The sequence below is a fragment of the Crinia signifera genome, chromosome 19 (assembly GCF_055691185.1).
Source record: "Crinia signifera chromosome 19, ASM5569118v1, whole genome shotgun sequence".
NCBI lineage: Eukaryota > Metazoa > Chordata > Amphibia > Anura > Myobatrachidae > Crinia > Crinia signifera.
Genome location: NC_139226.1, coordinates 12288041 through 12298060, shown reverse-complemented (window position 1 = coordinate 12298060; position 10020 = coordinate 12288041). Strand labels below are relative to the sequence as shown.

The 10020-nt window shown below is 51.2% G+C and overlaps 1 protein-coding gene across 6 annotated transcripts in view; it reads left to right on the top strand.

Annotated features, from left to right (window-relative positions):
- The first annotated feature begins 320 nt into the window (after window positions 1-320).
- GRAMD1A (GRAM domain containing 1A) overlaps window positions 321-10020 on the top strand; it is a 167297-nt gene continuing 157597 nt past the window's right edge. For 2 of the 6 annotated variants that reach the window (XM_083162050.1, XM_083162047.1), the window contains exons 1-2: window positions 321-467; window positions 8684-9655. In XM_083162050.1, coding sequence (XP_083018176.1) covers window positions 9363-9655 — 293 coding nt within the window. In that variant the 5' untranslated portion in view covers window positions 321-467; window positions 8684-9362. Of the gene's footprint in view, window positions 468-890; window positions 1020-8683; window positions 9656-10020 lie in introns of those variants that run through there. The other 4 variants (XM_083162049.1, XM_083162051.1, XM_083162052.1 and 1 more) reach the window with 3 other exon arrangements.

Below are 10020 nucleotides of genomic sequence, written 5' to 3'. Positions count from 1 at the left end.
GTTGTGTGACTCTCCTGCAGCTGATTATAGCCCCATCCTGCTGCTGGAGGAGGCCAGAGGAGTCACAGAGCTGGGGAACATCATCAGAGCTCAGTGCTGGGAATTTACTCCACACATTGCAGTACTTTCCCTGCAGTGGAGCTAATGGACCAGTGATCAGACAAGCACAGGGGTGGGGGGGGGGGGGGGGGGTGTAATATTCCTGGGTTCCCCTGTACACCGCTTCTGGTAGCCCCTGGGAGTCTGCACTGCAGAATCCCTCCCTATACCCACCCTTTCCTCCAGCAGTGATGGAGTTAACATTTTCCCTTGGTGGGTTCGACCCTGAGAACGGTTTTGGGCTGTCTTAATATTTTATCGGCTACAAGGTCAGTGCAAAACTTCCAGCAGCAGCAGCAGCAGCCCTGGGAGGAGAGGCCCAGACACCTCATTGCTTCAGACTGGATCATTAGCAGCTCTGCAGAGAGGTAGGTGCTGCACAGGGTGGGGGGCTGGCTGCTGGCTGCTGAGACATCTGCTGCATTGCATTATTAATAGTGAGTCAGGAGGGGGCATAGTGCATGCAGGGGTGAAGTGAGCTGGGCATGGTGGTCTATAGGACCCTGGGGTAGCTCCCCAATACTGAGGAGGGGGAGCACAATGTGTCATCACTCTGCAGAATCCCCTGTAGCTTCCATTCGGAATGTCTGGCTCTTAAGCCAAGTTTGGAGCTGTCACTGTGCAGTGCGGGTCCCAAAGATAATTGCTGCCCCCCCCCCCCCCCTCTCCTCTCCCCACGACCCTCTTCCTAGCTGCTGGTTCCCTTTAACTCGTCTGGACAGGAATGATACATTGTTTTGACAATATTTGTTCACTGTGTAAACAGGAACAGCCAAACTGCTACAAAGAGGAAGTGGGGAGAGTGGCAAGTGTGCTCTGTGGGTAGAACTGGGCTGGCAAGTGCCCACCAGAGGTACTGGGTCATGTGCTGATGGCTTCCTGGGACCGCTGTAATGCACTGCTGGAGGCAGGGTAAGAGGGTAAGAAACACCCCACACTGTGATCACTGTTATTAGGGAGAGGGGGGGAGAGACAGGGAGAGAGAGGGAGGGAAGCAGACAGACACAGATGTACTAATAATAACAGTGGGGAAGTGGAGAGAGAAACTGATAACCAATAAGCTCACAACTGTCATTTTTTTTATCACAGACAGTTGGCAGCTGATTGCTACTTTGTCTCTCTCCATTTTATGACCCATTAAGGGTACAGGGGGGGGGGGGGGGGAGTGTCCCAGGGGGTCCCTGTATGGTCCGTGCATGTAGCAAAAACCGGAACGGTTGCCCATGGCAACATCCTATGTGAACTAGAACTCCCATCTTAGTAAATTCCCCCCAGAGTGTGAGTGAGGGAGAGAGAGATGTTTCAGTGCTTAGTATCACAGGTACCACCCAACTTTGGGGCAAGTGGAGGAGGAACATTTGCGTGCGCCGAAAATAGGGGCGTGGTCATGGGGCATGGCCTATGATCGCTGCACTCCTGCAAGGTTCCGGCCCCGGTTTTGCCACTGTCGGGACATGGCCAGCGCTGTATGAGCAGCTGGCCATGCCCCCAGTCCCTCTCACACAGTGAATAGACGCTGTGTGCATGTGCAGAGCAGCAACCAGCCGGGGGGGGGGCACCGAACTGTCCCACCCCCAACACAGGACACTGCTGGCCGCGGTTGGGATGTGGGACTGTCCCAACAAAAACCGGTACAGGTTATGGTCTGAGGACTGGTTGTAAATTATCCTATGCAATGTAGAATATTATATACATATTTATTTTACTACATTCATTCATTATTTTGCCCATGATATTAATTCACATCATTTATAAAGTGTCACCAGACTGGCATACGCTAAGAGGAACTATGACACACACTGTGCATAAACAGTCTTCTTTTCCTTTATTCCTCCTCTCTCTGGTGTGAGATAATACATTTCTCAGTTGAAAAAAGTGATAAACTACCAGCCAGTCAGCCCCCAACTGCCATTTTTAAAACACAGCCTGTAACATGGCTAGTAGAAGCTTATTGGTTGGTACTTTGGAGCCCAGATTTTCTCTTGCGTGTGCATTCGCACATGGATTGGCGTTCCGGAGTGGACACCTGGCATTTAATGGGCGCGCCCACAAAATTGGCTTGCTCGGGGGCGGGTGGATGATGTCACAGGATGTTAACACCCGCCCCCAAATTGGACATCAGCGTAAGCAACCGTCCCACGATTTTTCCTCTGCAGGCGGATGTGCGCCGATCAAAGCGGGGGGCGGCACTGCGCTCGCCGGGGCAGCGTTAACCTTCTCTCTAGGCTCTGAATTTCTGCAGCCTAGCAAGCCGGTGTGAATCAGGCCCTTTTTCCTCTTTATCACTTCTGTTGGCTGAGTACATCTGCCCGTCCAACAGGTAACCTATATACCTGTGAACACACAACGCAGAGTCATTCAGTAGTTTCTGCGCGATGCCGGAAGGAACGGGGGGAAAAAAACAGAATTTTTGGTTCTGTCTCCATCAAAAGAATTGCTCTTTACAGATATAGCAGCGATACAGTATATAACCATTACTAGTGTCACAGGCAGCGAGACAATGCGAGCCAGTCGTAGCGGCCACAGTTCAGGATGTTCCTGGTGTTCAGTACACGCCTGACAGGTACAGGTTGCGGTGACATGAAAGTTAAAAGTCGGTGCCATTTATCTTTGGGATTTATTTTCCCAGTTGTCATCAATAAGATTATTTAGCTCCAGCAGCGATTCTGTGTCTGCGGCCTTATGGTGGAAATAGAGCATTCACATGTATTACCCTTCCTGAAGCATGCAGGGCTAATGGCAGGCAGGGCCCTCGTACCCCCCCCCCCCCCCCCCCCCCACACACACACACACACACATACATACAACCCAGCAGACAATTACTGCCTATGTGAGAAATGGCTGCCTTGTAATTGTACAGTGATAGATATTGCAGTCCTCTGCCACAGACAGTGGTTATTAATAGTGGACTAACAGAGGTGCGGGAGATGGTCCCTGGGCAGGGACGGAGAGCTGGGCAGGCAGAGAGAGAGCTGAGCATTGAGAGAGAGATAGAGAGCTGAGCTTTGAGAGAGAGCTGGGCAGGGAGAGAAAGAGCTGGGCAGGGAGAGAGACAGCTATGTAGGCAGATAGAGAGAGAGAGAGAGAGAGAGAGAGAGGTGTGCAGGGGGAAAAAGCTGTGCAGGGGGAGAGAGCTGGGCAGGGTTAGAAAAAGAGCTGTGAAGGGAGAGAGAGCTGTGCAGGGAGAGAGATAGAGCTGGGCAGGGAGAGAGAGAGAGAGCTGGGCAGGGAGAGAGAGCTGGGCAGGGGGAGATAGTTCTGCAGGGAGAGAGCTGGGCAGGGAGAGAGAGAGATGTGCAGGGGTAGAGAGCTCTGCAGGGATAGAGAGAGCTGGGCAGGGAGAGAGAGCTGGGCAGGGGGAGATAGTTCTGCAGGCAGAGAGCTGGGCAGGGAGAGAGAGAGCTGTGCAGGGGAAGAGAGCTCTGCAGGGATAAAGAGAGCTCTGCAGGGAGAGAGAGAGCTGGGCAGGGAGAGAGAGCTGGGCAGGGAGAGAGAGAGAGAGCTGGGCAGGGAGAGAGAGAGCTGGGCAGGGAGAGAGAGCTGGGCAGGGAGAGAGATCTGGGCAGGGAGAGAGAGCTCTGCAGGGATAGAGAGAGCTGGGCAGGGGGAGAGAGAGATAGATCTGGGCAGGGAGAGCGAGCTCTGCAGGGATAGAGAGAGCTGGGCAGGGGGAGAGAGAGAGATCTGGGCAGGGAGAGAGAGCTCTGCAGGGATAGAGAGAGCTGGGCAGGGGGAGAGAGCTCTGCAGGGATAGAGAGAGCTGGGCAGGGAGAGAGAGAGAGAGCTGGGCAGGAGGAGAGAGCTCTGCAGGGAGAGAGCTGGGCAGGGAGAGAGAGAGCTGTGCAGGGGAGCTGTTACTGTGTAGGTCAGAGGACACCGGTATAAATATACTCATAAAATTACAGATCCACGTACAATAATACATAGGTGGAGATTTGCAAATAGAGAGTTAAGTACGAATCAATCGGGGAAGTTAAATGGGCCCATTTAACGTTAAATATTTGTGCCTCATTCAATGATAACACCAGTTTTTGGAAGGTAACAGCAAATATTTAGCATCACCCCCATGTATTAAAGGAGGGATTACAGCAGGTGACACGTTTCGATGAGGGGTGTTATAATGTCAGATTTACCTGCTCCAAAATGACAACCATTCCCAAGCTTAGCGCCCTCAGGTAGCACCATCTGAAGACCATGGCGTTAGCCCGTTGTAGCCTACAGGCTACAATTTGTAGAAAGGACTGGCAGAGGGATTCTCCAGAACCCTCACCAGCAATGCGCGCCACACATACATGTCCAGGACTTCCGGCATGAAGCAGGGATGGGCCTCTGTCAGGGGCAGATTTATAGTAGGACGGTGGATCATTAGGTCTATGGTGTCTCGGTTGACCACTATTGATGGACAGGCAAAAGGTCAATACATTGAAAAGTTCGGCATTGTCAGTTATCCCTGACACGGGGGTGTGTGTGTGTGTGTGGTTACACATTACAGCCTGTTACCAGCCCCAGATGTTGGCTTCCTGCTAGTCACCTTGCAAATGGGCAGCTATCAAATAAGACGCTGGATTTTTTCCTCTGGCTGTGCACAAGATCCATACACATTTGCAGTCTATCGATAATCGTCCGTTTTGCAAAATGCAAAAATAAGAATTTTTTCACAATTGTTTTCCTAACTATTTTGGGTGCTTGGTCTGGTATGTGGTCAGGATATCGGCGCCAAAACCTCGAAGAGGATCATGATGCAGATGCCAGAATGAGCCGGCGTCCCAAGCGGCGAGTATGTGGGGGAGGGGGGCAGTGGCGTAGCTAGGTTTGGGGCGCCCCCCCCCGCCGTTAATGGGGGGGCGCCTCAGCCTCGCCCCCCCCCCCCCCCCCCATCGACGCAGGCTTACCTGTCTGCACGTCCCGGCTCCCCTCCTGGCTTCAATTAATTCTATGCAGACGGACGACGATAAAATGGCCGCCCCCATACCGCAGACAGTTTCAGAGAACTGTCTGCTTTATGGGGCGGCCATTTTATCGTGGTCCGTCTCCATAGATTTGATTGAAGCCAGGAGGGGAGCCGGGACGCGCAGACAGGTAAGCCTGTGGGGGATGGGGGGCGGGGGCTCGCTGCGCTTGCCACCTATTCTATTCTCCCTCTATGGGGGTCGTGGACCCCCACGAGGGAATATAGCAGGTGGCTGTTGGGAACCCGGCTGTCGGTGTTTTGACAGTTGTGTGCGGGGGTAGGCTGTGGGGAGAGGCTATTATTAGTTTTAGGCAGTTACACAGGTGTGTGTGTGTGTGTGTGTGTGTGTGTGTGTGGGGGGGGTGGTTAGGCTGCAGGGAGGGGCCACTAGGTTTAGCCAGTTACACAGGTGTGTGTGTGTGTGTGTGGCAACTTATTAATACAGAGCCCTCTGCCGAGTGCAATATATCATCCGGATCTGTGCCATTCTCCCTCTGTCCGCCGTTGTTTTCTGATGAATCCCCCCCTGTTTGTAAAGGTGCCGGCGTCATCTGTCACATCACATGCCGCCATTATTGTGTGCAGGCAGCAGCCGTAGTAATGAGCTGTGTCGGCCTTCAGCGGCCGACACCAGTGCGCCATCCCCTGGGACGCGTGACCGTGCAATGTCACCTCACTCTGGAAGAAGACGAGGGAATATTTATTGCTGTTAATTAAAAAGTTCCATTTTTAGAACGACCTGTGGATTTCTATTTTCTAATTAGTTTCTTCGCTGGAGATTCTGGAGGAGAGGAAAGTGCACATAAGTCACTTATACAGCTTTCTATAAATACCAGATGTGACTTTATTAACGTCCTTGTCATCGGAGAATCATTCGGTGCCCGCGGATTGAATGCACGTTGGTAGAGAGAATACGTAAGGGTTTGGTTCTTACTGTACGTACTATTATTTCTTACTGAGGGGGAGATGTATCAAAGCTTGGAGAGAGATTAAGTACCAGCCAATCTGCTCTCACGGCCATATTACAGGTTGTGGTTGAAAAATGACAGTTAGTAGCTATTTGGTTGGTACTTTGGGCCTTATTCAGACCTGATCAGATAGCCGCCACTCAGACAGTGAAAGACGCCCAATTCTGCAAATGTCTTGCGAAAATCAAGGCTGGAGCTGACGTCACTGACCCTCCCAAAAAACACCTGGGCACGCCTGCATCTCTCTGACACAGAAAATGGACGGGTGACACCCACAAATGGCAACTTCCTGTCAATCAGCTGGCAGCAGGGGAATACCCAGACATTTATTCTGGTTGATTCAGAAGGCTGTGAATCGCAGCCTTGCGAGTCCACCAAACCCCGCCTTGCGAATGATTGGCTGCGGTCACCCAATCGCAAAGGCGACTCGCTGGCAGGGGTTTGCGAATGGATGTTACGCAGCAAGGGCAGGGGGAACCTCCCACATCTTTCGATGGTCGCCGACTAATCGAAAAATGTGGAACGTGCATGCATATAAAAGTGACTTTCAAGTCTTTAGAATGTAAGCTCTCACGGGCAGGGCCCTCTCTCCTCAGGTGCCTTTCTTAGAATATATAAACCTCTGCCACCCTGGTAATTGTGTCAGTGTCCTGTCCCCTGATGTAACTATATTTACCATGTACTTGTCCTACATTGTATTGTACTGTAATTAGTTATGCTTTTGCTCATTTGTGTATTGTTAGGCGCTGCGGAAGTGGAAGGACAATTGTGTATTGTCAGTCACTTACATAGGCATGCATGCTGGGATGGAAATGGGCGGGCCGCTGACATCCGGTGATGTCACCAGCCCGCCCCCTGCACCCGTGTCCTGGCCTCATTAGCTTGAGAACGCCCATGAAACGTTCGGCGTTCCCATATGCTAATGGAGCCGCCCTCCACCCCTCTCCACTCCCCACCCTCTGTCCTGGGTGCGTGCACCTGGAGAACTGCGCCACCATCGGTCCCCTTGTAACATAAGGCCCTAAGTATGACTTACATGTATCCACGAATGGAGGAAAAATCATCCGATGGTCAGCGGCTATCGAATGATTTTTTCATCTGAGTGGCCGCATCTGAGGGGATGTGTTCGCGTACTTATCCCCTTGCATGCTAGCGAGGGGATTCGGGCGGCGGGGAAGGGTTCGGGCGGCGTTTACCTGTTCGTTAGGCTGTGAATGAATCATGCCCTATGTACCATTTGTCCACTGTACTGTTGAAGTCAATAATAGATAATCAGAGAACTTTAATGATTGTCTCATATACATATACATATATATATATATATATATATATATATATATATATATATATTAGTACTCTTTACCTAGAAGGGCGCCCACGATTTTGATCGTGGGCATCGTTAGTAAAAAATCGGGGCCATCGCGGGCATTGAATGCACTAAAAATCGGGTGCGATGCGACCGACGCGATGCCCGCGATTTCCCATAGGGAACAATGTTAAATGTCCCAATTGACCCGATTTTCCTGTTCAATGTTAAATGGCCCACAATTGTTAACGCCACCCCACGATCAACGTGAACCCGAAGCGCAGCGAGCCCGCGAGGGGCGGCGGTACGCGTCCTACGACCTTTTCATACCCCCACTATCCATGTCAGCGTGGAGTTGAGAATAGGAAGTTTGGCGAGCGCAGCGAGCCACCGAGCCCGTAGCGTGGCGAGCGGACGCGGACAGCTGTGAAGCCCGCGAGGGGACGCGGACACCTGTGAAGCCTGCGAGGGGATGCGGATACCTGTGAAGGTATCCGCGTCCCCTCGTGGGGCTCGCTGCGCTCGCCACGCTTCGGGCTCGGTGGCTCGCTGCGCTCGCCACACTTTCTATTCTCAACTCCACACCGACGTGGATAGTGGGGGTATGAAAAGGTTGTAGGACGCGTACCGCCGCCCCTCGCGGGCTCGCTGCGCTCGCCACGCTTCGGGTTGACGTTGATCGTGGGGTGGCGTTAACAATTGTGGGGGCCATTTCACACTTTAGGGTGCCTATTTGGCCTCTGTGGCCCATTTAACATTGTTTCCTATGGAAAAAACTTAAACTTATACACAGTATTTTTTTAAACCATCTCTATCTATTAGTAAATGTTCCCCGGGTCATGTGCAAATAGATAAAGTCATCTAAAGGTTTCATGTTACCTGGCGCTGTTTATAGATTGCGATATCGTCTGCGCCTGCACAGTATATAGCTGTTATCGATTTGCAAAGCACAAATTAGTTTGCAACACAACACACCCAATATTATGGGATGGAATCACTAATTGCTTTGAGATAATTACCCCTAATGCTGTGTACACATGGGGGCGATAGGGGCTATAATCACTGGGAATATGGTCGCAAGTGTGCGCTCCCGTTTTCTACCCCATTGTAATCGCTGGTCGCAGGAGCTTGCTCCTGCGACCAGCTAATTACCTCTGCGGCTCCCCCAGCAGAGGTTCCTTTTCATCAGCAACCATCTCTGGTCGCTGATGCAAAGGAGACACTGGGCAATATATTGCTGAGCAATATATTGCTAGCAATATATTGCTCAGCAATATATCTCCCCGTGTGTACGGGGCTTAACTTTAATATCGGTCACTTTGATAAATATTTATACATTTTACTTTTGTCTCTTAACAGATAAGATGGGGCGTCTCTATCTGGAGCATAACAGCGCAGAACTGAGGTTCGCTGTAGAATTGAGGAGGGTCTACGTCTGTCTGCTAAAGGGGTGAGGTGGGCAAACACACTAACCAGGATATTGGGAAGCATAAACCATCCAGCGTTAAACTCCGAATTGCTCTGGCGGACTCTGAAGAGTGTTTCTGGTGACCAGACAATAATCTGATATTCCCGCTGAGTTTTCCTTCTTTGCAGGATCAGCCAAGTGCCCACAAAGTGCTTAAACCAAAGGGATATTTTGCACTTATGTTAATTGAGATGTTTTAAAATAATTGCTTTCCCTGGGGCTAGATCCTGGGCAGTAAACGAATGCTTGGCCGCTCGTCTGTGACACTGCGGATCTCAGAACAGAACAATGAATGTAAGGTGACATGAAGCCAGCCCCTGGTGTATACTCCAGTGATGCGGATCTGTATTCTGGAAACAAAAGCTTAAGAAGTGCAAACGTTGGACATTCTATATCGGAAGAAACCATTGTGGTGATTCATTCAATGTCATTTGCGGGGTCACTGTACCAGCAGGCCCCGGATTCATACAGTGGACGCTTGGCAATGGACGGTCTACTGCGTGGAGTTTATAAATCCGTACCAGCCGTTTGGAAGTAGGAGATGATCGGCTTTGATTTGCCACATTTGCCATGGAAACCTTCAGACAACTGAAGCCTCCGGAATTGTGGTCATGCTCATCGACGCCAAGTGCCAGGCGGCGGCGGTTAGAGCTAAAAAAAGGTCAGGGGTCACCGGAGTTAAGTGACCAGAGTCAGACAGAGGGGGCGGCGGTCAGTGGGCAGACCCTGACGCCTCCGGCCATAGAGGTGACCCCGTCTAGCGAGGACGAGGCCTGGTCCAACTGTTCCACGCCTAGTGCGTCGCCAAAGAGACGCAGGTCGCTGCTGAAGAGATGGCTGAGGAGGAAAGACGGACAAGGATGGTGAGTGAGGGGATGAAGTATGTCTGAGGTGCAAATATGACTGGAATGTTCTCAGGATTGGGGTGGGGAGGTGCTTGGAGAGTTACAAAGGGGAGAGAGATAATGTACCAGCCAATCAGCTCCTAACTGTCATGATACAGGCCATGGGGGATGTACTACTCCTTGGAGAGCGATTAAGTGGAGAGAGATAAAGTACCAGCCAATCAGCTCCAAACTGTCATGTTACAGGCCCTGGAGGATGTACTAATCCTCGGAGAGTGATGAAGTGGAGAGAGATAAACTGTGAGCTGATCATCCCCTAAATGCTATGTTACAGGCCATGGGGGGATATACTAATCCTTGGAGAGTGATGAAGTGGAGAGAGA